Below are 26,163 nucleotides of genomic sequence, written 5' to 3'. Positions count from 1 at the left end.
TTCATGGCTTCTCGGTACATTGGAATATAGACGATGGTGGAGCGGTGCCTTTGTCATTCTCCGTGAAATTGATTCCCAACTCTGTACACACACTTTTGTTCAAGGATGAAGGTAGTATAAGATGCTTTTAGACATACAGGATCCCAAAACCTTGCCTTTTGCACAGAAGGGTTTCTCCACCCAGTAGAGCCAAGACTGCATCTCTCATGGACTGTATCCCAAATTGAAGTAAAGGAAATTCTGCATACCAGTCCAGCTCGAACTCAGTAAGCTCCAGGAGAGTTTTCTTCTGGAAGAAGAAATAGAATTATAGCATCTGGTGTGAGTCAATGTACTTAGAGGAGACTTGAACAACTGGCATTGAATTTGGGGTTGAATGTTGATAAATTTACAGGAAATTAAACAAAAATAAGAGGATTATTAATTCCAGAGAACAAAAAGTGGGAACAGTAATGGTGGTTTATATGGCTCACTCTGATGGCTGAAGAGATCATAATAACGTAAACTCTGAAAATCACCCCAGCCGTTGCTGGAGTTTAACTGTAATTGCGGTGGAGATACAGAAAAGGAGAAGAGTAAGGAGTATCAGGGGGACAAGCAGTTTCCACGGGAGTAAAGAGAGTTACATCCTTGGGGAGCCTGGGTGGCTTAGTTGTTAACCGTTTGCCTTTAGCTCAGGTCATGATCCCACCAGGATCCTGGGATCAAGCCCCATGTTGGGCTAACTGCTCAGTGGGAGCCCGCCTCTCCCTCTTCCACTCCCCCTGCTTGTGTTCCTGCTCTCACTATCTCCCTCTGTCAAATAAATAAATAAAATCTTAAAAAAAAAAAAAAAAAGAGAAAGAGTTACATCCTTGCCTTCCAGGGTAGGAAGTGGGTAGGTAACATCTAGAACTGAAAAGCCGGGGAATAGTAACACTGAGTATGTTGTGTACAGAAGTTTCTAAGAGCTATTGTATGGGGGTATAAATACCAAGATCAGCTGGAAGTTGAAAAGGTCCCAAGCCGTGGCCCAGGATCTGCTCTTTTTGTCAACACAGTTTTTACAGTGGTTGCTTCTTAGGTAATTGTGCAAGCATGATCTTGAAAAAAACCCAAAAAAACAAAAAAACGGAAACAGCAAATCTAGAACGCAAGGAACCCAATGGGGGAGGGATGGTTTCATGAGGCTCAGTTGCGCATGCGATTATGTGGGCATTGGCTTGATTTTGTTAGTGTGTTTCTTATTATGGGTCATGGTGAAAATGTGAAAAACAGTGTTTAGTGGTTTCTCATTGCCAGTTCACTTTTCATCCTACTGAATTGTTCAGATATTTTATAGCTGAGCATGTGCTCCTTTTTTAAAAATTGAAAATGAATGAAGAGTTCGGGCACCTGGGTGGCTCAGTCGGTTAAGTGTCCAACTCCTGGTTTCGACTCAGGTCATGATGTCAGGATTGTGGGATCCAGCCGCTGTCAGGCTCCATGCTCAGTGGAGAGTCCGCTTGAGAGTCTCTCCCTCTGCCCCTCCCCACCCCACGCACTCGCACGCGCGTGCTCTCTCTCTCTCTAATAAACAAAATATTAAAAATAAATAAATAAACAGCAAGAGGGAGAAAGAAGGACTCTTACAGGTTGAAATGATCCCAAAGTAGACAAGCCTGGTCTACAGTCCCAGTAAAGCTCATCACATTTGGGGGCCAGTAACCTCTGAGGTAGGCCCGCCCACCCTTTCCCCCCAGCAGTGGCCAGTTTGCATGTATAATGCAGAGGTGGTAATGGTGAGCACAACAGTGGAAATGTTTTTAGAGAATCTTCCGCCCCATGTAGCCATTTCCACACTCTTCTATTCCGTTTTGGCCTTTAACCACATGCTTACAAATTGTTCCCTAATTGCAAACCATGATGTTCAGATTTCATACTTAATGCATATTCCTTTTCCTCTGTTGGTTTATTTTCTGGAGGCAAGTTCTTAGTCATGACTTTATTGGATTAAGGGTATGACTTTTTTTTTGGTTTTGCATATCTCTAAACATATTGCTTGCCCAAGGGTAGTCACGGTCGACTCTGCTGCCAGTGACCAGGTACGAACTTGCAACCCTCACCAGGGGCTTGCCTGGAGTAGTGCCGGAGTTGTTGCTAAACGGTGGTACATGAAATAGTGTCTCTGCGTTGTCTTTCGGTGTCCGTCGGTGGTGTTGGGCCTTTTGGCATGTTAGTTATATTGTCTATCCATTTCATATAATGTCCATATCTTTTGTCCTTGTGTCTAACACTGGAGTCTTTTAAGTATGGATTTTTATATATTGTAGATTTTTACCCTTTGTCATAGCTGCTACAGCTGCTGAAAACATCATTTGTATTTCTTTTGATGTTTATGTTATTTTTAATTGTATGGGAATTTGAAAACTATTTATCTGTTTCATAGTGATATTTTTATATTTTGTATTTTTTCCCTGTTGAGTCAAAAGTGAAGGAGATTTCCTGAAATGCTCTGTTATTTTGTGCATGCTTGCAACCTTAAATATTTGGATTTATTTTGGCTTATTAGTTAGCTCTCAGACTGCTAGCCAGCTCTCTCAACACTATGACGTGATTGTAACCTTCCCCTTTGTTTTGAGATGTACATGTTTTGACAAACACTTTGTCATGTAAATGCTTTCTTCTGTTTTAATAAGTTTGGGAACTGAGACAGTTTCAGGACTTGGAATTAAATTTTTCTGATCGTTGTTTTCTATGTGTTTCTATAAAATATGAAAGCTACAGAATAGCTTTTGGAGATCCTTCTCTGTTGCAATGATAATTAGCATTTGTGAAAAGTTTAGCTGTCTTTTAAGATATTTTGTTAAAACAAGATTCTTGGTGTGTGTGTGTGTTTTAAGATAGATGGTCTTGGTCAGATTTTTTTGTTTGCTTTTTAAAAGATTTTATTTTTAAGTAATTTCTACACCCAACATGGGGCTGGAACTTACAATGCTGAGATCAAGAGTTACCTGCTCTAACCACTGAGCCAGCAGGTGCCCTGGAACAGTGTTGGTTTTCGTTGAGTTATTTAGTTGATGGGGAGCAAAGTTCTGCCTTCCTCTGATGTGACTGGTGAACTGTCAGGGACCACAGTCACTTCGAAGTCGTTTTGGCTGAGTGTTGAGTCAGATCTGGGTTCTAGTTTCAGTACTGATGCACTTGTCCCCTTCTTGGGGTTCCGTGTCCGTGTGGATGACTCTCAGGTTGGCAGCTAAGGTGTACTCGTCAGTCCTTTTTCCTTCACTGATGCAGTGAAACCGCCCAGCCAGACCTTGGGAGCTCAGCGCTGGCTTTGTACTCCAGATGAGGGCCGAGAACCCCATGTTGGAGGGTGTGGTTTAGGCTGGGGTCCAAACCTTTCCATCACCTCCTTCCCTCGTTACCTCCTTTAATTTATACCCTGGGATGCACCCGTGTGGAGACAGGATCTCTCCGTGACATTGAGGTTCAGGATCTGCCTCTCTACCCTCCGGCCAGTGGGATAGAGAGCAGTGCAAGGGTGAGAGGCAGCTTTTCCTCCCTGCTCCACAGGTTCACGGTGGGGTAGGGGTGGGGAATGGGTGAGCTTGCCCCACCTCGTGGTTAGTTGAGTGCCTTATCTTCCCGTAGGGAGGAATAAACAAGGGGGTGGACAAAGACTGAACTGTTTCCCCTCCACAGTTTCCTCATTCATGAGTTGGATGGGGAAATGCTGTCACTGGACAGCCCCACCCCGAGGCCACAGAGGGTTATCTTGCTTGGTTCAACAGAAATGGTGTGATGCCTGGTGTGAATGCTCTGGGTTGTGCATGGCAGGTGTGTAGGAGACACATAGGAGTGTGGTACACTGCCTCGTGGTTGCTTAGGGTGCTTCTGGTCCTTCCCCGGTGTGGACCTGGCTAGTGTAATTCCAGATGTCTGAGTTTCTAGGAAGTGAGGGCTGGGAGGGTATGTCCTGGGTGTGGAGATTCTCTGGGTGTGGATTTGGACCCTGATGTCTGTGAAAGCAGTCTTACTTGAGTGGCTTTGTGTCTGTGGAGTGAGGCCTTCTGGGCCACATGAAAGGGGGTGAAACCTATGGTGAGGGTGGCCAGGAGCCCTGTGGAGAATTCCCCCCTCCAGAGCCTGCAAGCCCATGGGGTTCCTGTGACCTTTCTCTGTTCTCCACGGTTAATTGGCCAGAGCTGAAGAACAGGGATCTCCAGGTTGAGAGTCCCTGTATCACCTCAGGGTAATCATTTCCCAAAGGCTCCAAGCAGGGGGCAGGGATGAGGTCTCCAGTACTGAGGAAAACGGATAGACTTGTGCTATCAGGTTTCTCTGGAGGAAGAAGGGAGTCTGACTTTGCTTCATAGCTTTTAAGAGAAAGCTTTACCATGGTTAAATGATGCCCAGGGAGTACTCTCTGGGATTCCTGAACTTTGGGGTACCGTGCCTGGGCAGCCTTCCCCAGTCTGTGGAATCCAGTTCCATGGGAAGGGTATGGCCATCCTTCCAGGCTTCTCTAAGAGCCATGAAGAGGAGGCTGTGTTTGACGATTCCAAGAAGTAGGATTGTCTTGTCCGTAAAAAGGAACAGGGTTTCTACCATTTAGAACATTTTCCTGACTTCTAGGCCATTTCTGGCCAAGTTGACAGTTCTCTGTCATAAACTTACCTGAGTTTTAAGTTAAAAAATGTTTTTTCTCTATATGCATGAAGCCAGTCACCTGTAGTTAGAGAAAAACCCAGTGCTTTGGGGGTTTTGTCTTGTGTGAAACACAAATGAGTGAATGTTGGTTCCCTTTAGTTAGTTGCCTACCGCCAGGCATCCCGACCCTAGCCCTGGTCTGTGTGCTGGGCTGTGGCTAGCACAGTCCTTCTACCTTTGCAGGTGGCCCTTGGTGCCCGGGCTGCTACCTGGGACGTTAGGCTTGTCAGAATCACCAGGGAATTTATCAAACATGCCAATTCTCTGTCTCAACCTGCACCTACTTCTCAGGACCTGCAGAGGGTAGAGCCCTCAGATCTGTATTTGGAAGGAGTCATGTGATGCTGCCAGCAGGGTCCCTTAGCACTAGGGACACTAGGGATCAGTTTGTTGAGGATGCTGAGGCCTTGAGAGGGCAGGAACTTGCCCAGGGGCCTCTTGTGTGTCCTGTGTCCATGGTGTCCCTTGGTGCCTGGGATTGCATTCGTACTCCCTTCTTGAAGGGGACTTTTGTGGAAGTCCTGTGCTGAGGACGGGGCGGGGGCTGCTGGGTCACTGTCACCTTCCTGGCTGGTTTTGGAGGCCGGATGGGCCAGACTCTCCCATCACCCTCTGAGGGAGGAGGTGAGCAAATGGTGGGTCCAGGCTGCTGCGCAGGGCAGCACAGGCACCTCCTGTGGCCAGGAGGGTGAGCGGTCACAGCACCCATTCCAGAAGTGTGTGGTTTGCTCGTCCCTGCTTGGCATCACTTGCTCAGAACATTACAAGCCCGTGGCCAGTCCACCGAGGCCACTCCCAGGAAGGGATTTTGCAGCAGCCCTTTCTCGACAAGGTGGCAGCTGCTGGTTTCTTCCTGGCAGTTGTGGGTGGGTTGTGTCTTCAAGGCCTGAGTAGCCTTTTCTGTTTTGGCCTCCCCCCACCGCACCCCCCACCGCCCGCTCAGCCCCAGAAAGTGGGAGGAGAACAGGGGGCTGGGGTGAGTATTCCCCTGGGAGCTCTAGGTCCTGCCTGCTCCCCAGGGATCAGCCCATCCCCTTCCCCACCACCGAGCCACTGTTTCGGCAGCAGGGGGTGGTGGAGGATAAGGGCCCACCTGGATTGCTGTTGGGTTCCAGAAGGAAAGTAGTAGGGGCACCTGGGTGGCTCAGTCGGTTGAGCACCTGCCTTCGGCTCAGGTCATGAAGAGGAGGCTGTGAGGGTCAGGTCATGATCCTGGGGTCCTGGGATCAAGCCCCACATCGGGACTCCCTGCTCCGTGGGGAGCCTGCTTCTCCCTCTCTCTGCCTGTTGCTTCCTCTGCTTGTGTTCTCTCTCTCTCAAATAAATAAAATCTTTAAAAAAATAAATAAAAGTTGGCATCCTCCATTCTTTAAAAAAAATTCTCTTCTTCTTTTGGCTGTTTTTAGAAAGTTGACTTAGCGTGATTCTTGCCCAGTCTGTAGCTGCCACTGATAGTAAAGTGATGCCTGGACTCGTGCAGGAACACGGGAACAATTTGGAGACTTCTAGAGTCTGTGTGTGAGCCTCACCTTGGCTCTTCCTGGGGGAGGAGTTTTGGGGGGTGTTTTGCAGCCGCATGTGTCGTCTCACCACCCCCTGTCTGCCCACAGGTCCCGCTTCTCGGAAGATGCACTATTATAGATACTCTAACGCCGAGGTCAGCTGCTGGTACAAGTACCTGCTCTTCAGCTACAACATCGTCTTCTGGGTGAGTCCCCGAGAGCAACCTTGGTCCCCTGCCTTGTCCTTTATTCAGTGGATCGCGTTCTTCATGCACTGCCGATTGGCCAGGCCCGCTGCGAGGCTCTGGGGGAGAAGGCGGGCAGGGCGAAGAGCCCCTGCCTAGGCAGAACCAGTGACAAGTTAATGCTATACAACAGGCTGCTAAGTACTGTGACGGGGATAGCCGGGATGATCAGAAAGCAGGCTAATGGACCCCTACCCCAGCCTTGGAGGCTCAGGAACACTTGGAGCTCTGGCCCACATGCAGGTCAGCTTTCTGCCTTCCCTGCCCTGGGGATGCTCCCAACGAGACCTTGGCAGCGGGGCGCTTTGTGCCCCTTTGACTATGGGCCAAGCGCTGTTCTGCGCTTTGGGAGGTAAGAGTGTGCAAGGGCAATAAAGCCCTGTTCCTTACGGTGCTTGTGTTTAACCAGTAATGACATTAACCTCCTGAGCAACAGAGCAGGGAGGGAGAAGCTCCTTGGCTAGGGAGGTCAAGGAAGGGCACTCCAAGGAGGTGACTTAAGGGCTGAGACCAGTGTACCCGTGAAGAGACAGCCAGTAGGGGTCTGGGAAGAAAGCTGCAGGCAGGAAGAGCAGCATCTGCAAAGGCCCTGAGGCAGAAATGCACTTGGCATGTGCAGGGGACAAAGAGAAGACCATGTCACTGGAGCTCAGTGAGTACAGGGGGAGGGGACACAAGTGAGGACAGAGACATGAAGGAAACAGGTCATGTAGGACCTTACAATGCTCAGTAAGTAGGTGGAATTATTTTCTACTTCTTTTAGTAATTCTTGGTAGGTTACGAGTTTTGGAATGATTCCGCAAAGTGAAGGGATGGGTGGTGGTACCATGTTCTGAGAATTTGGGGACAGAATTGTTAGAATGGTCTCTTGGCCACATGAACATGTCCATCTCCCATGTCTGTGACCATCCTAGAGATGAAAGTCTTGGCCACATCAGAGAAGGTTGTGGGGGGGGCGGCTAGATGAGATCATGGAGGGGGAATGTGTTGACTGAGAAGAGGAGAGGTGTGAATATGGAGTCCTGGGTTGCTAGGGGTGAAGCAACCTCTTCCTTGAAGGGGAAAGTCTGCTCCAGAGTTGGCTGTGAGTAAGCGGGCTGAGGGGAGGCCAGGAGACTCTGTATTGCAGAAGCCTTCCAGGTAGAGAGGAACAGTTAGCTGTGCACAGGGAAGTAATGTAGGATGAGGACAGAAAATTGGCATTGGCTTTGAAGAGGTAGAGGTTGTTGGTGACCCTGGTCAGAGCCGCTGTGTGTCCTGGTTGGAGGGATGGAAACCCACCTGGGGTTGGCTGGGGGGCCAGCGGGATGTGAGGCAGTGGAGACTGTGACTCAGGACGGTTCTTTCAAGGACTCTTGCCTTAAAGAAGATCAGAGAACTTGGGCACTGGCTGGAGATGGTCAGGGCATCAAGGGAGGTAGCACAGGGAGGTAGCACAGCATGTGTGTGTCACCAGTGGGCTCGGTCCAGGGAGAAGCAGATGCTGAGTCTGTGCGGGTGGGTGAGGGGACGCGATTGTGCACCTGCAGCAAGCATCACTGGTCAGCTTCAGGGTGTGGGTGGGGGCGCACAGAGAAGGAGGGACAGAATGACCGTCCGTCACGCCACATTTTGCTTCTACTGAGGGTGTTGGCATGCCCTGTTTGGACTGGAACTCTTGCAAACAGGGCAGATCACTAAGACTTCTCAGCTTTTACCCTTCATTTCCTATAGCATCATCAACTCCTGATGATTTACCTCAAAGTTTTAGAGGGTTTCTGTTCTGGAGAAACAGGGTGGGTTTCAGTGGCTTGGCCACTCACCCCACATCTTTTTCTTTGCTTGGACAACCTGTCACCAGCAACTTCATCATTTCTCTTGAAATAAGGCAATATAGGACAGTCGATGTGGTTCCTGTGGGATTTTCCTAATAAGAGGCCTTTGGCTGCCTCATTCGTGCGGTGTATGGCTTCCTGGACCTGCCCTGCTCCCTCCCTGGCCCCACCTGGAGGCCCTGCCCACCAGCCCAGTGTATGGCAGAGGGCCCCCTGGCCTTGGCAGTCAGTCTGACACTTTGGACAGTTGGACACCCAGATGACATGTTGTTCTCTCCCACCCCCAGGCGCTGCTTACTTGGTCTTGTGCCTGTCCTCTGAAGGTCATCCTGAATTTTGCAGTGAGAGCAAAACTTCTTACTGCTGTGGCTGAGGGCCCGCTAATCTCCATTTCTTCACATTCTTTTCAGAACAGATTCTTTGCTCTTGGGAAGCTTTTCAACTTGCCCAGTAGTAACAACTCTGCAGCACCAGATTCTAATACTGGAGCTCCTGGGTCCGGAATCGTAGCAAGTTTGCTTGAGCGAAGGGTGCTGCCGTGTTACTGCATTCTGCAGGATTGACAAGTGTGTGGTCAAGAGTCTGTTTCTCAGTTGGTGTGCCCGGGGGCCAAGCAGGAAGGGACAAAAGGAGCAGTCAGGGAAATGAGGCACAAGAGAGCTTGGGGGGAGAATGACCCAGATGCCTCCCTTCTGGGTCCTTGGCACTGATTGCTCTCTTCTTCTGCACTGGAGCTCAAGTGTGTGGTGAGGCCTGAGAAGCGGGGTGCAGGGCCCTCTGGGAGACACAGGGTAGGTGCAGTGGGAGGCCCGCACCCAGGTGCGGGGCTGGACTTGCACGCACACTGAGTGGTCCTGAGGAGGCTTCGTGTTTTGGTGAAATGCTGATGTCACAGGCCTGCCTCCTGCTTCCCAGGGTCGCTGGAAACATACAGTCATATGCCAAGCCTTACTTCGTCTGAGAAGTTTTCTCTTTGAAATGGAAGAAATAACCAAAATCAAACGATCTAACAGCCCCCCCCCCACCATGTTCCCATCACCTTGCTTCAACATCGATCAACTCCTAGCTGATCTGGTTTAATTTATATTCCCTCCCCACACCCCATTCCGCCCGTAATTTTGAAGTAAAGCATAGATAATCATTTTGCACAGAGAGTTTTTGTGTTTGTTTTGTTTTGACGAAGGAATAATGAACAGAGGGATGGGATTGCAGCTTTGCGGGCAGACCTGGGCTCAGCAGGCAGGTTCAGATACACGGACGGCAACCTGTCATTTCTCTGACCCATGCTGGGAGCCAGAACAAACAAGGCTGTATTGAGCACTTTGCCCCATTCAGAATTATTTGCACACTGACATACTTCATAGCCAATACCTGCACACTCTACCAGGGTTTTTAAAGCTCTCTCCCTCGGTTCATGGTTGAGATTTTCCCAAGGGACTGTTAAATACTCTCTTGAGAGGACAAATGGGGATGCAGTCGGTGTCTCTATATGGGGTAAGCAGGGAGCTGGGCTTCATAGGTTCATCGGGGAAACAATGCTTCTAGATGACGGAGTGTTGTGAGGGCACTAGCACTTTCTACTTAAAAAAATGTATTTATCGATGTATGTATGTTTGTATGTATGTAGGTTTCATGCCCAACATGGGGTTTGAACTCATGATCAAGAGCTGTGTGCTCCACTAACTGAGCCAGCCAGGTGCCCCTCTGCCTTTTTTTTTTTAAATCATAGTCATTCTTTGGTTTATTAGTCAGCCCTGTTTCAAGTGCAGAATGTCATTTTGTCTTAAGAAAATGTAAACCAAGGGGTGCCTGGGTGGCTTAGTCGGTTGAGCATCTGCCGTTGGCTCAGTTCATGGTCCCCAGGTCTTGGGATCCAGCCCGGGGTCTGCTTTTCCCTCTCCGTCTGCCCCTCCTCCCCGCTTGTGCTCTCTCTCTCTTTCTCTCTCTGTCTCTCTCCCTCAAATAAATAAATTAATTAATTAAAAAAAAGAAAATGCAGATCAAAACGGCAAGAAGATACCATTTTGCTCCCATCGGGATGGCTATTATTAAACACACAAGCAAACACACGACGCCCACCAAAATAACAGATGTTGACAAGGATGTGGAGAAATTGGAATCCCCGGGCACTGTTGGTGAGAATGTAAAATGGTGCAGCCACTCTGGAAAACAGTATGGAGGTTCCTCAGAATGTCAAAAAACAGAATTACCATATGATCCAGCAATTCCACTGTGGGCATAGACCCAGAAGAATGAAGAAGCAGGGTCTCAGAGAGATGTCTGCTTACCTGTGTTCACAACAGCATTATTCACGACAGCCAAGAGACAGAAACGGCTCAGGTGTCTACCGACAGATGAATAGAGAGACAGAACACGCTCTGTGCGTGCAGCGGGATCTTTCTCCGCCTCAAAAAGGAAGGAAATTGTGACATACATGCTACAGCACGGGTGAGCTCTGAGGATTTCATGGCAAGTGAAATAAGCCCGTCACAGAAGGACAGATCCTGTGTGGCCCCACTTAGAGGTAGTCCCGAGAGTAGTCCGGTTCCCAGAGATGGACAGGAGAGGGGGGTTGCCAGGGGTGGGGGGAGGGGAGAAGGGGAAGTCAGTGTTGAGGGGGTACAGAGTTCCGGTTTTGGTGGCACTGTTGCTCAACACTGTGGCCATGCCGAGTGCCACTGAGCCGGCCTCGATCACATGGTTCAGATGGCTTGTTCCCTACCATCTCTGCTTTCCCACGATTCAGATTAGAAAGCCGTCTCCTCCGACTGGCAGAGGACTGGCCGCTGGGAGAGGGATACCCTAGAGGAAGGGCTGTGGGGGATCCTGTTTTTTGTTCTCACCCCACCTGGTGCCACCAAGAATTCGAGCCTAGTGAATCCCCTGGAGGGGACGATTCAGAGGATGTCTGTGACCGCAGGATCGCTTCCCACCGCCAGCTTTGAGTTTGACCTGCAAAGGTTCAGATGAAGCCCTTGCCTGGATCTATTTCAGAGGTGGATGAACGGAGAAGAACTGAGGCCCCTTGTGGCACAGACAATGAGCCTGTGTTCTGCGGACCGGAGAGCCCCCTGCCCCTGGCCTTCTCGAGACGCAGGCAGGTCTGAGCCGAGCCGCTGTTTTGCTGTTCAGGGAGTGCGGGAATTAGCTTCAGAGCCCAGCGGGCAGCCTGTGTGTGAGAGGGGAGCCATGGGCGTTTGTACTCTGTGGCCAGCATGGCTTCAGGTCCCTTCCTTCAAAGCCACAAAGACCTCCCAGGAGCAGGGCGACAAGTCAGGAAACTTTTTTAAGAGTGAAAAAGCGGTTATTAAGAATTCTGCCTGAATGACAGGTGTGTCCCAGGATGGTCCCAGGCAGACCGGGACAGGCGGTCACCCTACCCAGGAGAGGCAGAGCAAGTCTGACGGGGTAGGTGTGAAAGGTCAGCTCCCTCCCCCTGCCCCCAGCACCTTTGTGGATAGAGGATCTAATTCTCTTTGGCCTATACGGTGTACGTCCTTTGATAGGGGGCTCCCCACATCCCGTGGTGAGCTCAGGTCTCTGCATCACTCTGATCTAGAATGGCCCTTATTTGAGCTGAACTCTGTCCATGTAACACCACATCCCAAGGCCTGATTGCCTGGTCTCAAACGCAGTTTCTCTGCTTCTGTCTCTGGGTAATGAGTGCAAAGAGAAAGTCTAGGGCTTTAATAATGTGTGTAGTATATTTTCACTTCCATTGCTGAGAAATGATAACCGTTTCTCTTCAAGTTTTAACAAACTTTTGTAGTTGCATGGAAATTCTAGAAGACTGCACAAGGCACCCCAGCTTTACCCCGTCCTGTCCACGTGCTCCATCCTGTCTGCAGTCGAGGACACTTTCCCATCTTTGTGAGAGCAACCTTGCGGTCATGAGTTCTGTGTTTTCATGTCAGCATCTGCTAGCATAGAACGTTCTAGGTTGCCACACAGTCTTCTTGATTGTATTTTTGGAAATTCCCATATTGGACATTTCGGTTGTTTCCAATTTTTTTTACTATCCTAGATAAGGATGCAGAGATTAGTTTGGTATAATACAGATTCTTCCATTTGGGCAAGGGAGGGAAATTATTTGCTGGGATAGATTCCCAGGGGTGGGATTAAATGGGTCAGAGAATGTGTATGTTGTTTTGACCTGGCTGACACATTTATACAGTCAAAATTACTTCTCTAGAAGGGTTGCCCCAATTCATAGGAAATAAATCGCCTTATCTCCTGGGTGTGTGTATGTGTATTTTTCCATAGTTGCATTTTCCAAGGCCGAGGGCAAAGATTGCTTAATCAGGGATTCCACTAGAACACCCTAGTGCTACCCGCTGCGGGGCTTTAGCTCCTGCTCTCACTTGGGCATGTGGGAAACCAGGATCATCAGTAGAGTTTTCCGACAGAGGCTGTTCACAGTGCACTGTGATCATTGCCAAGTGCACATGACTATTATACAGTACTAGGATTGGGGTCAAGTCTAGCCACCAGTGATGTGTGTAACTCTGCATCCTTCCCTAGTAGGTAGCTGGCATGACCCAGTCTACTGATTTGTCTTGCATGCAGGAGTGCCCTCTGTTCCCATCTTCCCAACTTCTTCTCTCTCTCTTTTTTTTTCACCCAGAAACACTTTTAAAAATACCACCTCTATTGAGGTGTAAATTTGATAGAATAATACTTACCCACTTGCAGTGTGTAGTTCGGTGAGTTAAGAGCTGTATACTCCCATGGAACCCCTGCACCCCAGTGAAGATAGAAAACCTGTCACTCCCAAAACTGTCCTGGGCCCCTCTGTAGTGATTCCCTCCCACCCCATCCTCAGGAAAACCATCCACCTGCCTCCCATCGCTCTGTTAGGATGGACTCTTGAATCTGACTTCTTTTAGTTTAGATGATGCTTTCTCTGTTCTTTTGTTCTGAATTTCATTGATATCTTTAAAGACTTTAAAAAGTATTTTTAAATTTTATTTTTGGAAAATTATAGTAAAGCATACAGAACGATTTAGAATGTAGCCATTTTTCTGTGCACAGTTCAGGGGTGTTAGGTCCATTCACATTCTCCTGCAGTTGTTACCACCATCTATCTTAAGTCTGTTTCATTGATTTCTGCTCCTATTATTATTATTATTTTAAATTTTTTTAGAGAGAGAGAGAGAGCCTGTGCAGGCAGGTGAGGAGGGGCAGAGGAAGAGAGAATCTTAGGCAGACTCCCCATTGAGCGCAGATCCCGACACAGGGCTTGATCTCACGACCCTGAGATCATGACTGGAGCCTCAGTCAAGAGTCAGAGGTTTAACTGACTGAGCCATCCAGGCGCCCCTGCTCCTATTTTTATTTCCTCACTTCTACTTTGGGATTACTTTGCCTTTTTTCTAGCTGTTTAAAATAGATTAGATCATTGATTTTAGATCTTCTTTCCTAGCATGGGTATTTGATACTCTTTTCTGCATCTCACTCATTTTGATACATTTTCTTTCATTTGGTTAAAATATCTTGTGTATGTGTACTCTGTATGTAATGTGTCCTTTCTTCCCCCTCCTGGCTCCCTTCCACAGTTTCTCTTTATTACTGGATTTCAGCAGTTTTCTTATGATACGGGCTGGTGTCGTTTTCTTTGTTTATTCTGTTTGGCGTTCATTGGGCTTTTAGGTTTGTGGGTTTATAGTTTTCATTAGATTTAAGACTACTTTGACCATTATTTCTTCAAATATATACCTCTCCCTTTTCTTCAAATATACATCTCTCCCTTTTTCTTCTCAGATTGCTTGTTGTCTTGTAGGTCACTGAGGCTCTGTTCAATTCCCCCACCCCTACCCTTCAGTTCAAATAGTTTCTATTGCTTTGTCTTCAAGTTGACTGAGCTTTTCTCCTATAGTGTCTAATTGCTGTTAAACCATCTAGTGAATTCTATATTTCCACTGTTGTATTTTCTATTTGTAATAGTTCATTTGACCTTCTGTTTCTCTTTCTTTCCTCATTATGTTTATATTTCCTTTTAAATCCCCAAGGGTGTGTACAATAATCTGTTTTCATGTCTTAGCTAATTCCACCTTCTCTGTCATGTTTGTGTCTTTTTCTAGTTACTGAATATTTTTCCTTCTTATAGATCACATTTATTTCCCTTCTTGCCTATCTAGTAAATTTTTGTATTTTTTTTTGGTAAATTTTTTATTTTAAGTAGGCTCCACACCCAACATGGGGCTTGAACTCACAGCCCTGAGATCAAGAGTCCCACACTCTACCTACTGAACCAGCCGGGAACCCTGTCTAGTAACTTTTGATCAGATGCTAGATATAGTTTCTCCATTTAAACATCCTCCTGTTTTGGTCAGCTCAGGCTGCCATACCAAAATACCATCAATTCATTGACTTAAACAACAAAAATGTAATTTCTCACTTTTCTGGAGGCTGAAAGACTGAGATCAGGGTGCTAGCATGGTTGGGTTCTGGTGAGGCTCTCTCCCTGGCTTGCAGATGGCTGCCTTCTTGCTGAGTCCTACGTGGCAGAGAGAGGTCTGGTCTCTCTTCCTCTTAATAAGGATACTAATCATGGAGGCCCCACCCTCATGATTACATCCAACTCTAAATACCTCCCAGAGGCCCACCTCCAGGCACCACCACATTGAGAGTTATAATATTTCATCGTGGGGGTGGATCACTTGGGATTTTGTTCTTATGGTTTCAGGCTATTTATTATGACCTGTTCAGGCCCTATAAAGATGACCAGGTTGGAGACTTGATTTATAGGGATGCCCAGGGTTTGTAGGACCAAGCTGAAGGAAATCTTGTCTTTGGTCCCGAGGTCTACGTGGTTTTAGTGTGAAAGTTCAGCGCAGCGCTCATCAGACTGTGGCTCACAGGCCTGGCTGGCTCTTGGCCAGGTTTTGCATGTACAGTTTTATTGGAACACAGCCCTGCCCATTCGTTAACATGTTATCTGTGGCTGCTTTTCTGCTATAAAAGCAGAGTTGAGTGCTTGAAACAGACATCAGCACAAAGCTGAAAATGTTTACTGTCTGGTCCTCTACAGAAATGTCAATGCTGGCTTCGTATTTCGGTTTTGCCCCACTGTTCCTCACTGAACTGTGCCGGCAACTGTGGAGACTGGGGTGAAGGTGGGGCTGAGGCTCAGTTGGGGTTCCTTCTCTCCCTTGCCTGGAGGGCTGCTTCTAACATCCCTCAGATGACTCTGCCCTTCTCCTTCCTTCCTCTCGAAGGCCTTGACACAGTCATTCCTGGGCGGGGCTTGGTGGGGGTGGGCTGTCTGTTATCTGGAAACTCAGAGACATCTGTGGAAACTGCCCCCAGAGCCCTCTGGGTAGTCTTACCCCTCCTCAACAGGGCCCCTAGCATCTGTTTGCTGGCTGTGCTGGAAAGGGCACACACACTTCTTATTCTCAGAGCCACCCTTCCGGCAGGAGGAAAGCTGGTGTGTGATAGCTGTGTGACCCCATCTGAGGCACCACCCGGCCTGGGCTCCGCTCCCCACTAATGAGGAAGCTGGGCTCCAGTGTCCCTTCCGGCTCCGACCTTCCAGACTCCCACCAAGAAGTGGCTTAGTTTTTACTCTTTGAATGTGGGACTGTTTGAAAGTGGCCTTCCCTGGACTCTATAGGGCTCAGAGTGGCTACAGTCTTGAAGGGCGAGGTTTCCTGGCCTCGAGAGAAGTCTTGAGACTCACTCTCAGCCCCCTGGGCTCTCAGGGTCAGGTTGGGTATAGAGTTGCTGTCTTAGAACAAAGGCTAGGGCTGGGTTACTGGGGGGTACGGCGCAGAGAGTCAGCAAATGCTGATGGCATCTGGAAGGCCCCTTGATGTCTCTGCTTTGCTCCCCTCCCCGCCCTTGCAGGAGGGCAGGGCTCCCCTGGACCAGCTCCATGCCCTGGGGTAAGCATATCACTTGTGATACACTTCCTCCAATCCCTGCAACCCTCCTATGACCCAGGAAAGGTCGTCTCTGTTTTGCAGAGGAAATCATAGGCACAGAGGAGTTCCTGGGCTTGACACAAAGTCCAGTCGCCGGGAAGGTGCAAAGTAGAGACGGGAACCAGGTCCAGCCGACTTGTGCTGTGTGTTCAGCACTACTCTGGCCTTGAGTCTGGCTTACTCTTGGATCTCCTTCTGGTCCTTTCTCTGGGACTCCCATAGGCAGCCCTGTGAATGTCAGCCTCTGGCAACCAGGGGATTTACAAGAACTAGAGGCCAGGGGGCCAGAGCTGAGAGGGTTGCGTTGCTGTTGGTGGTTTGCCTTGAGCTCCCTGCTGGAAGGCCTCTGAGGCCTACAAGAATTGCCCAAGGCCTTTTACATACACCGAAATGCAGTCTTGCAAGAGGCCGTGGCCATTAAACTGTGAGTGATGACAGGATGCTTTTAAATTGCTTGGTGTTGGAACCCTCCCCGTCCGGCAGGTGTCCGGCAGGGCCTGGACAGGTGTCTGCACTTCTGCTGTTGCTTGAACTGTTGGGTGCAGTGCCACAGGCTTGCTCACATGGTGAGTGGATTCCGTGGGGCTTCTAGCCCAAAGCAGCCCCAGAATAAGGGGCCTTTGCCTTGTGGGGAGAGGTCAGTAATGTTTACAGTGACACCCAGGGAAGCCCTACTTCCTGGCCACAGAGTGGGACACAGAGTGACCCTCACCACCTGCGGATATGGGTTGTGGGCTCAGAGTCACACAGCCCGTAAGCCCCTTCTGCGGAACTCCCATGCCACAGGTGCCCATCCTAGCCCCTCTCGGTGGGGACTCCGACTGCTACTTGTCTTCCTGGCCCCTGTGGGCGGTGGGATAAAGTGCTGTCAGGAGGGTCGGAGACACCCAGTTAGGTTTGAACTCTGCCACTGGCTCGCTGTGTGCCTTTGGGCACAAAACCAAGTCATTGTACCTCTGAGCTTTCCTGTTTGATAAAGGGGGTAATAGTACCACACACCTGTGATGGGGTTTGAGAGGGGCCCTTTGAGCATGAGAAGTGTTGAATGCTGGGCTTGGCACCCAGGAAAGAGTGGTACCACCTGCCATGGTGACCACAGTGGACGGCAGACCTGATGGCCCAAGGCCAGCCTCCCTTTGGGCTTAGCGGCAGTCCGCCCTATCCTTTGGGAGGGGATTTATTCAGGTCGTAAAAGAGAGACAAAGGAGGTTACTCTGAGGCTGGAAAGCACCCAGCTGAACTGTCGCTCCCAGATGGTTGGCCGCCAGGGACAACAGCCCAGCCCCACAGACCATCTGCCCCAAAGAGATCCAGGGAAGGGGCCCCACGGGGAGCTGGGTGAAGCTGGTGCGTGTCCTGGCCTGGCTCATTCACAGGGCTGTTGAGTGAGCTCCCAGACAGGCCACTTCCCCTGTCTGGTCCTCCCTCAGTCTTCTCATCTCTGGAATTGGTCCCCAAAGTTCCTGCCTTGGGCCAGTGTTCATTGAAGCCATGATCTGACATGTAACCTCCTCCCCCACCTTGCCGGTTCCTGTCTTTTTGGTGCTAGTTCATGTTAGTTCTTCCTTTAAAACAGAGTGGAAAAAACCACGAGCCCTTTTCTTAGTGCCCAGTCGTTGGGAGAGAAGGGAATCTGGGCTGCGGTAGGAGGGAGCTGGCCGGGACTCAGCTGGGGGTCCTGGATGGGCAGATTTTTCTCAGGTTTCTCTCACCGTCCACCATGGTGCCAGGTGGGAGGGAGGCTGTCATGGGAATAGGTAAGGCAGTTGCTGCAGTGCTCTTGGGGACACAGGGAGGCACAGGGAAGGACAGCCTCTAGGACATCCTCCTGTTCTGATCCTGAAGCCTCTGTGTAGGGCTTGACCATGGACGTGAGCCAGGCTGGGCTTTTGCTCGGCCCCCATTTGCTCTGAACGCATTTGGAGGGCATGAGGTGTAGGTTTTCTGATCTAAACAACCGAGTGAGGCGGCCGTGGTGCCATCTAATAAGGACAAGAGTTGGCAGGGGCGGGTTGGGGCTGGGAGAGCAGGGCCCCATCTGGGACATGCGAAGACTGCAGTGTTGTCAGCTAGGTTCCGTGCACGTCACATGGACATTAGGTGCAGAGATTCGGGTGTGTGGGTCAGCTGTGTAGAGAAGGTCTTCCAAGCCCTGTGATTATGGTCTCATCTAGGGAACTCGGGGGACGGGGAGGGGTCCCGAACAGAGCAGTGAGGCTCACCAGTGCATAGAGGTGCCTGGAGGAAGGGGAGTCAGCAGGAGAGGCTGAAGAGTGACCAGTGCTTCGTGTCCCCAGAGCTGACCAGACCAGTGCAGGAGGGAATGACCAGCTGTGTTTGGTCAGGTCAGATAAACAGAAAGAAGACTTGACCTCCAGCTCTGGCGGGAGGCTAAGTCACTGGAGACCTTGAGGAATGGCAGGGCGGGAAGCCTGCTGGATTCAGTGGGCAGTGATGGGTCACCTTCGGGCTTGCCTGCCGTGCAGTGTCAGATGCTTGGGGAGGGAAAGGAAGTGCTCGTATACCCCATCAAGAAGAACCAAGGCCTTCAGCCACGAGTTAATTCAGCAGGAGGCTTGAGGAGTTGAGAAACCAGCATGGCATGTACAGGACCTCGTGTCATTCCCTGAAGTTGAAAGTCCAAAAGCATCGGGGGCTTTGCCTGCGTCCTCTGTGCCAACCCCAGTGCTGGAGAGGGGGCTTGGTGCTTAGGAGGGCCTCAGGCGGTATTTGCTGAATGACTTGGGATCTAGGCCCTTCGCCTCCACTGCTGGGTGTTTTGATCTTGGCCCTCTTGGGCTCGTGTTCTCCTTTGTGAAATGGACAGATCAGGTGCAGGCAGGGCTTCTGTGGGAGCCAGTGATCAGGGGTCTGCGAACCCTCTGAAATCCCATCCCAAATATTGGGCACGTAAGCATTCTCTGAAAGTGGTCTGTGATTCAAAAGAGGGTGTGATCTCCCGGGGTGAGGATCGGGGCTTTCTTTAAAGGTCCAGTAGTGAACAAAGGAGGCAAGGAGGTCTTAAAGTGTGAGCATATGCCTTGGAGAGGTGAGTTCTAGGCAAACCTAGCCCCATTATTTAGCAGGAGGGGCTGACGAAAGGCAGGCAGATGCCAGCATGGTGTAAAGAACTTACACAGAAAAATAGGCAGCTTCATCTGCAGAGACAGGTATTTTGTTTTATACGGAAGAAATCGTGTCTGGTTTAGAAACTTGTGTTGGTGGGGGGCTTCCCATTATGGTACAGGTGAGTCAGCCTGGTCCCAGTGAGGTGGGGGGTGCTCCTTTTCTGGGGTGAGTGTGTTGTTTTGCACAGGCTTATTTTAATTCTGTAATGAATAACCCAGTAACTAGTAACGCGAAGCACATGTGTACCCCTGGTGCCACGGGCTCTGTGTCCCCGTGGCGGTGCCCAGGGCTCTGGAGAGAGGCTCTCTGGCCCTGGGAGCCCATGAGTGTACCGGGGGGGCTGTCACAGGGGGTCATGTCTTCCTTACACCGAATCTTGCACTGAAGAGATTTCAGGGGCTTTGGGAATGTGGAAGAAACAGGGCAGGGCTGTCATGATGTCTCTGACTCCAGTGTCGGGGGCAGACTCTGCTCGGAGATCTTGCTTTCTGCTCTTTGGAGCGTGGGGGACCATTGGGGTAGAAGGAGTTTAGCCAGATGTTAGGAAGGTAGGTGTAAGTTATCCCAAACGCCTGGCCATCCCTTTGCTCTGGGGCGGAGTGCGTGTCATCTGCAGGGACCGAGGGCCTGCCTTGCCCCTGGTCGGCCTCCATGGACGTGAGCCAGGAACGTCCCTTGACTAGTCGTGCGGATGCTCCTCAGAGCCTGTTCGTGGTCCTGGTTTTTGAACTAACTCTTTCCCTCTCTCCCTCCTTGCCCACTTCCCCCCCCCCCCCCCCCCGCTTAGCTGGCTGGAGTTGTCTTCCTTGGAGTCGGACTGTGGGCATGGAGCGAAAAGGTAGGTGTCACTGTTAGCAGGGCTGGAAGCATCAGGGAGCCCAGCCGGGTGTGTTCAGCTCTCATTGCTCCTTCCTCCAGACTCCCCTGATAAGCGTTCTTGCCTGGGGCAATGGTTTGTAGTTTTGTAGCCATCGGTTGTGGTTGTCTCAGAGGCGGCTCTGAGAAGTGGTCACTGAGCTGATCATGAGACCTCCTGGGGCCCTGGGACTGGCTCTGTTTCCCTGTGGTGGGGTCACTGCTAGGGGCCACCACGGGTGGGCTGGGCTGGGCTTTTGAGATCCATGAATGCGGAGAGCCCTCTCTGCTGTTCCCAGAAGCCTCAGACAACCCGGGGGCTTGTCTGTGGTGGAGTCTGGGGTGGGCCTGGGGCCACCTTCTGCTCCTGTCTGTGCCTCTGGGAGCCAGCAGCTCCCTGAACACAGTCGTGTTTGTTCCCAAAGCTCCGTCCTGAGACTGGGAGCGGGTCTGTGTTAAATCCCCCTGGGTGCCCTATGGGGCAGGGCAGGGGCTTCCACACCTGTGAGCCTTCTTGCCCAGCCTGTACAGGAGACGGGGGCGGGGGGGGGGAGACCGGGCTCTTCTGTGCAGCGGGACAAGGGGCAGTGGAAGCTCTGAGGGGACTAGACTTAGGAGCTGTGGCCCTCTTCTGCTCTGCTGGTGGGTGCATGCCAGGGAGGTGTGAGAGCCTGGGAGGACCCTCTCTCCAGCGAGAGCGGAAGAAGGGAGAGAGAAGGAGCAAGGTGGAGTAAGGTGCACTGAGCTGGGCGGGAAACTGTGGGAACTAAAGCATCCTCTTGAGCCCGAGGCCCTGAATCCTCTTATCCCTTCAGTGGAACCTGCCTTGGGTTCTGGGAGATAGAGGCAGGAGCGCTTAGATCTATGGGCCTTCTTGCCATGGTCTTTGGAGCTGAATAAGGCCCGCCTTGGGGTTTGGGTATCTTCAGGGTACCCTGGAATCCCCTAAAGCGCAGGAGCTGGAGTGCAATGTCCCTTCGTCCTGCGGACAAACCCCACAAGCCTGCTCAAACTGTGACTCATATCGCCACCATGTGGCCATCTCCCGAACAGCAGCAGCTCTAGCAGAGCCCTGAGTAGAGGCCTGGCTACCTTGGGGCCCTAGAGGTCCCTGGGGGCCTGGCTGGTGGCTCCTTTCTCCTTCCTCCTTTGAATCCTGTAGAACTTTTCTGTCACTTTTGGTTCTCACTAGCCACATGTGACCGTATGTATTTAAGTTAGTTAAAATGAAACATGAGCTCAGATGCTCAATAGGACATGGGGCCGGTGGCTACCATTTGGGACAGCGCAGATAGAGAACACCTCCCATCATCACAGAAGGTTTTATGGACAGCGCTGCTTCATCTGCCCTTGGTGGGTGTTTCAGAACAGTGTGCATACTGAAGCTGTTTTCAGCTCAGGGTCGTGGGGTTCTCTACAAACTGAGTGCAGAGTTAGCTGTCACATGGCCCGAGGCCAGGGTGAGCCTCTGGCCCTAAGGTGCCTGGACCAGAGAACACAGGGTTCCCCAGGGCCCCCCTGCACTCTAGGCCTGGCACAGGCACCCTGCAGTCTCCAAAAAAAGCATGGGGTCGGCCTGGGAGGGACTCAGAGCCAAGGTGCCGCCCAGGATTGCTGCGTGCAAGGGCCCTGGGAGCTGAGGCTAGCAAGGATTTGTGGGCAGAGGGGGCCCTTAGAGGGCAAGTGGGCAGGGGCCACGCTCTGTGCTCTGGCCTGGATGTTAAGGACAGGACTGAGTCTCAGGAGACAGGTCCCTGTCCTTATTTTATCTCTGGACATAACCTAGGTCCCCCTTGCCCCCCAAGGCACCCTTGACACCCTTGACTCCCTGAACTCCCTGAAGCTGATGCTTTCTCTGCCTCTTTCAGGGGGTGCTGTCTGACCTCACCAAAGTGACCCGGCTGCATGGAATCGACCCCGTGGTGCTGGTCCTGATGGTGGGCGTGGTGATGTTCACGCTGGGGTTCGCGGGCTGCGTGGGCGCCCTGCGGGAGAACATCTGTCTGCTCAAGTTTGTGAGTAGCCGCGGATGCGGGGGCGGGTGGGAGTGTGGACTCTGCTGGGCAGGCTCACCCCTTATCTGGCCGAAGAGGGTCGTAGCTCTTACAGGGCCCCCTGGCCCCAGCCGTGCGGGGAGGAGGCTGCCCGCCGACTGGGAAGATTTCAGGAAACAGTCAGCTAAGCCGGCTGCTCACCCCTGGAGAAGTTGGGCCACTCTGGTGTTCCGGTTCTGGAGGGAAGAGAAGGCTCCTGTCCCTTCCCTTGCCTCTTCCCTCCGAAGTTCTGAGGGAATTATTTGTTTGCTACTCGCCTTTGCCTTTCTTGGCTAAGATCAAAAGAAGTTGCCAGTAAAGTTAGGAAACCGTTTTCCTCCTCCAGGGGGGTGTGTGTTGGGATCTGCAACACAGAATCCTTAATTTCCTGGCAGAACTGCCAGTTACTTAGGGTTTGGTTTTATATTTAGATAAAAATTCATGCTGAAATGCGTTCAGTTAAAATTAAATAGCACCTGGTAGGGAAAACCCATAAACGTGTTTTGCAATATATTATTTGTTGAATTTATTAGATCAAGCCTTCTCTTCCCTGGGCTTAATTTAAAAAGCAAAACATGTTTTTGGTTCTTTTTTTCTTCTTCTTCTCATTTTTTTTCCTTTTAAAAAATATATTTAGTATCTTCCTTCTGTGTGAATGGAGGTTAGGTTTTGAAGGGCCTGGTGTGTATGTGTGTGTCTGTGTGTGCGCACGCGCGCGGGTGTTTCCCGTTGTCTTACCCTGAGACCTTCGCCTGCCGTGGCCTCCCAGCTTAGAGCCCAGGGTGACCACTGGTGGTAATGGGCAGGGGAACTCACGCACTGCTGGCTGGAAGTCTGCTGGATGGGAGGGGTGCAGCTGTGGGGGGCCCTTGCGGAGGGCCACCGCTGTGGTGGCCAACGGTGCTGTGCTTCTGGAGAGGTCTTGCCACGTACAGAGGCACTCAGATGTCCTGCATGAGCTGCGTGACCTCAAGCAAGCCATGTGCCAGAGTGAGCCTGTTTCCTTGTCCCTAAAGCGGGGGCGACAGTAGATTTCTAGCAACTTGGACAGTTGTGTGTGCGAGGAGAGTGGTTAGGTGTTGTGTCTGGGGCACAGGCTCTGCCCTAGAGTTGCTGGTGGCCTGGTGGGGTAGGTTAGCCCTTCCTTCCTGGGATGGGGCTTCCTTGTTGGGGAGGGAGGCTGCCTCACAGGAAGTAGGGGACATAGTGGCTTGGAGCTTTCTGGTTCTTTCACTTGTCTCTTCCCAGTGGTGCTGTGATGGGGGTGGGGGTGCACCTCTCCATTTACAGAGGGGGCGGGGCTGCCAGCCAGTCACATGGGATTCCCAGGGGCTCTGGCCCTCATGTCGCAGGGGTGGAGCTCACCCTCTTTGCAGCAGGCATCGATCCCTGGTCAGACGAGGCTTTGTGCCTGGCTGGAGACCGGAGGTGTGATGACTCTCACCTCTGTTCTTGCCACCACGCAGTTCTGTGGTACCATCGTGCTCATCTTCTTCCTGGAGCTGGCCGTGGCCGTGCTGGCCTTCCTCTTCCAGGACTGGGTGAGGGACCGGTTCCGGGAGTTCTTCGAGAGCAACATCAGATCCTACCGGGACGACATTGACCTGCAGAACCTCATTGACTCCCTTCAGAAAGCGGTAAGGACCACATCCGTGCTGGCCTCCTGGCTAGAGTGTGGGCTTCCCTGGCCATGCACGCTGCCCAGGCCTCGGCTAATGGGGAACCCGGGGTGTCCCTCCTCCGCATGGCAGGTGGCGGGGAGACTCGTTGGGGGTGCTCTGGCCTCTGGTCAGTTTGACTCTGTCCGTTTACTGTTGCCTGGCCATGTAGGCGTGTTCGCAGTGTGTCCTCTCCCATTTGCGTGGGGCAGGCCGTCTTGCTGCCCCCGCAGGCACCCTCCTCCAGGGGCCCAGATTTCTCAGGTCCTGGCCACACAGGCGGCCTCAGGTCCCCAGGCACTCTGGGTACCCCGGGGCAGAGCGTCCCCTCCCCGGTGCATGACTCACCGTCTGAGGCTATTCCTGTCCCCTTCCTCCCTGGGACCTTTTCCCCTTCCTGTTCAAGAAGGCAGAGCTGCCTGGAGGAAGCTTCCCCAGATGGGGAGGAATGTGACCTCCTTGGAATATGTCCCCAGGGGGCTGTCTAAGCCATCCCAGGCCTTGGCCTTGACTCCATCTGGCCTCTGCCTCCCCTGTGTGCAGCTGCACCTGGAGGCTTGGACCACTGCCGTCCCTGCCCTGGGGGGGCCCGTTCCCCGCCACCGGCTGGGGCAAGGCCGTCGTGTGGTCCGTCTGTGAGCTGCCGGAAAACCTCGCTTCCCCAGGGACTTCACGTGGAACACTTGGATTCTGAGGAGAAAACAAGCAAGCACGCATTAAAAATAACTCTGGTCCACTCTCATGTTGACTAAAACTTGTTTACCCTTACGTTGTATCGCCTGGGACCCAGCAAAACCCACTTTATGTGACCAGAGACACTTCCTGTGTCATAATAGTGACCAGCATTTGTCTTCGAAAATCCCACCTCAGCCATTTCCTCCTGCCCTCACTGAGCCTTTCCGCCGTTCCCCGCTGTCCCAGAGCCGTGGCGTGCCCGGGTGTTCCTGCCCCCCCCGCTAGCCTCGAGGACAGGGCACTCTTCTCCAGTGCCGTCCTTTCCTCTTGAAAATACACTCTCCAGAGGCATTCAGTAAATTGTGGAGATTCCTCATGCTGAAATATTTGGGAGTCATGAGAGAAGCTGGAACCACAGCAGGGTAAGGGGTCGGGGGCATGGGATTTTAATCTTAGAAATAAAAGACAGCCAGGAACCCTGGTCGTTTATTTGTTGTGATCATGGCCAGTGCCATGTCAGCAGCCAGGACAAGTGTGACAACAGAGACAACGGAGTCTGCTCCTGGTCTAGGAGACCCTTGACATCCCTGTGCCATTTTCAGTGTTTGGTTTTACAAGTTTGTAGACGAGCGGCGATTCTGTTTGCAACTACATCGGACAGTGGGGGGTGCAGAGACCCCAGGTTAGGGGGGCTGAGCTGTGATTGTGTTAACTGTTCACCCTGCTCATGATTCTGGCCTTGGGAGTAGACGTCTAGCAGCTGTTTTTTGTAAAGAGGCACGTAAGGGAAGTAAGGCCAGCTTGGACGTTTCTCTGGGAGGAAGCCCCACTCACTGCCCACAAGGAGGGGTTCTCTCGGAGGATACGAGAGAACTGCATCGGAGATCCTGAGGGTCTCCACGGAGAGTGAGGAATCCACTTTGGGCTGAGGCAAGGGGAAGAAGGAGAAGCCCCAGGGGGAGGAGGGTCTGGACCTGAATGGTGTGTCCCCGGGGAGGCCAGGGGACACTGCAGAGGCAGTCCTGCATGCTGCACCCCGGTGTGTGTGTGGGGGAATCTTAGATGAGGTTTCCTGGTTTCCTTCTTAAAGGCTGCCTAGGTTACCATGCTTAGCATCTGTGCATGTGGGAGGTCAGTGGGGCGGGGGGCTGTGCTGGATTTCTCTGTGTGTACATGGAGCAGCGCTTCCCCTCATGTCCCCAATCCCCTGTGGGGGGGTGGTCACAGCCCTGGCTCAGAGCCAGAGCCCCTGACATTTCTCGGCTTTTGTGACCCCAGAACCAGTGCTGCGGGGCATATGGGCCAGAAGACTGGGACCTCAACATCTACTTCAACTGCAGTGGTGCCAGCTATAGCCGCGAGAAGTGTGGGGTGCCCTTCTCCTGCTGCGTGCCGGACCCCGCGGTGAGTCGGCCTGCCCGGGGGGCATGTAGCTGTTCTGGGCTCCGGGCTGCTTCTGTGCTCCCTCTGCACACCACGCCAGGGTCTGCAGCTCCCAAGTCCTCTGTGTGTAAATCCCAGGCACATTTTTGCATGACCTGCCCTTGCTCTAGTGTTCTGGGTGAGGCAGGAGAAAACCAGTCACGTCCTTCCCTTGAGGGGCTCTCACTTAGGGTGCCTGGACGAAATGCTAGAAATGTGGTGAGCCCTGGGCCA

The 26,163-nt window shown here is 51.6% G+C and overlaps 1 protein-coding gene across 2 annotated transcripts in view; it reads left to right on the top strand.

Annotated features, from left to right (window-relative positions):
• TSPAN14 (tetraspanin 14) overlaps nt 1–26,163 on the top strand; it is a 52,683-nt gene that overhangs the window by 21,414 nt on the left and 5,106 nt on the right. Inside the window, exons 2-6 of one of the 2 annotated variants that reach the window (XM_032838716.1) lie at nt 6,282–6,379; nt 20,074–20,124; nt 22,010–22,156; nt 23,641–23,811; nt 25,786–25,911. In XM_032838716.1, the coding sequence (XP_032694607.1) occupies nt 6,299–6,379; nt 20,074–20,124; nt 22,010–22,156; nt 23,641–23,811; nt 25,786–25,911 (576 nt within the window). In that variant the 5' untranslated portion in view covers nt 6,282–6,298. Of the gene's footprint in view, nt 1–6,281; nt 6,380–20,073; nt 20,125–22,009; nt 22,157–23,640; nt 23,812–25,785; nt 25,912–26,163 lie in introns of those variants that run through there. The other variant, XM_032838708.1, reaches the window with a different exon arrangement.

This window comes from Lontra canadensis, unplaced genomic scaffold (genome assembly GCF_010015895.1).
Source record: "Lontra canadensis isolate GAN:19392208 unplaced genomic scaffold, GSC_riverotter_1.0 scaffold3, whole genome shotgun sequence".
In the NCBI taxonomy this organism is placed as follows: Eukaryota; Metazoa; Chordata; class Mammalia; order Carnivora; family Mustelidae; genus Lontra; species Lontra canadensis.
The sequence above is the reverse complement of the archived record's forward strand: the minus strand, read 5'-3'. Positions and strand labels throughout refer to the sequence as shown.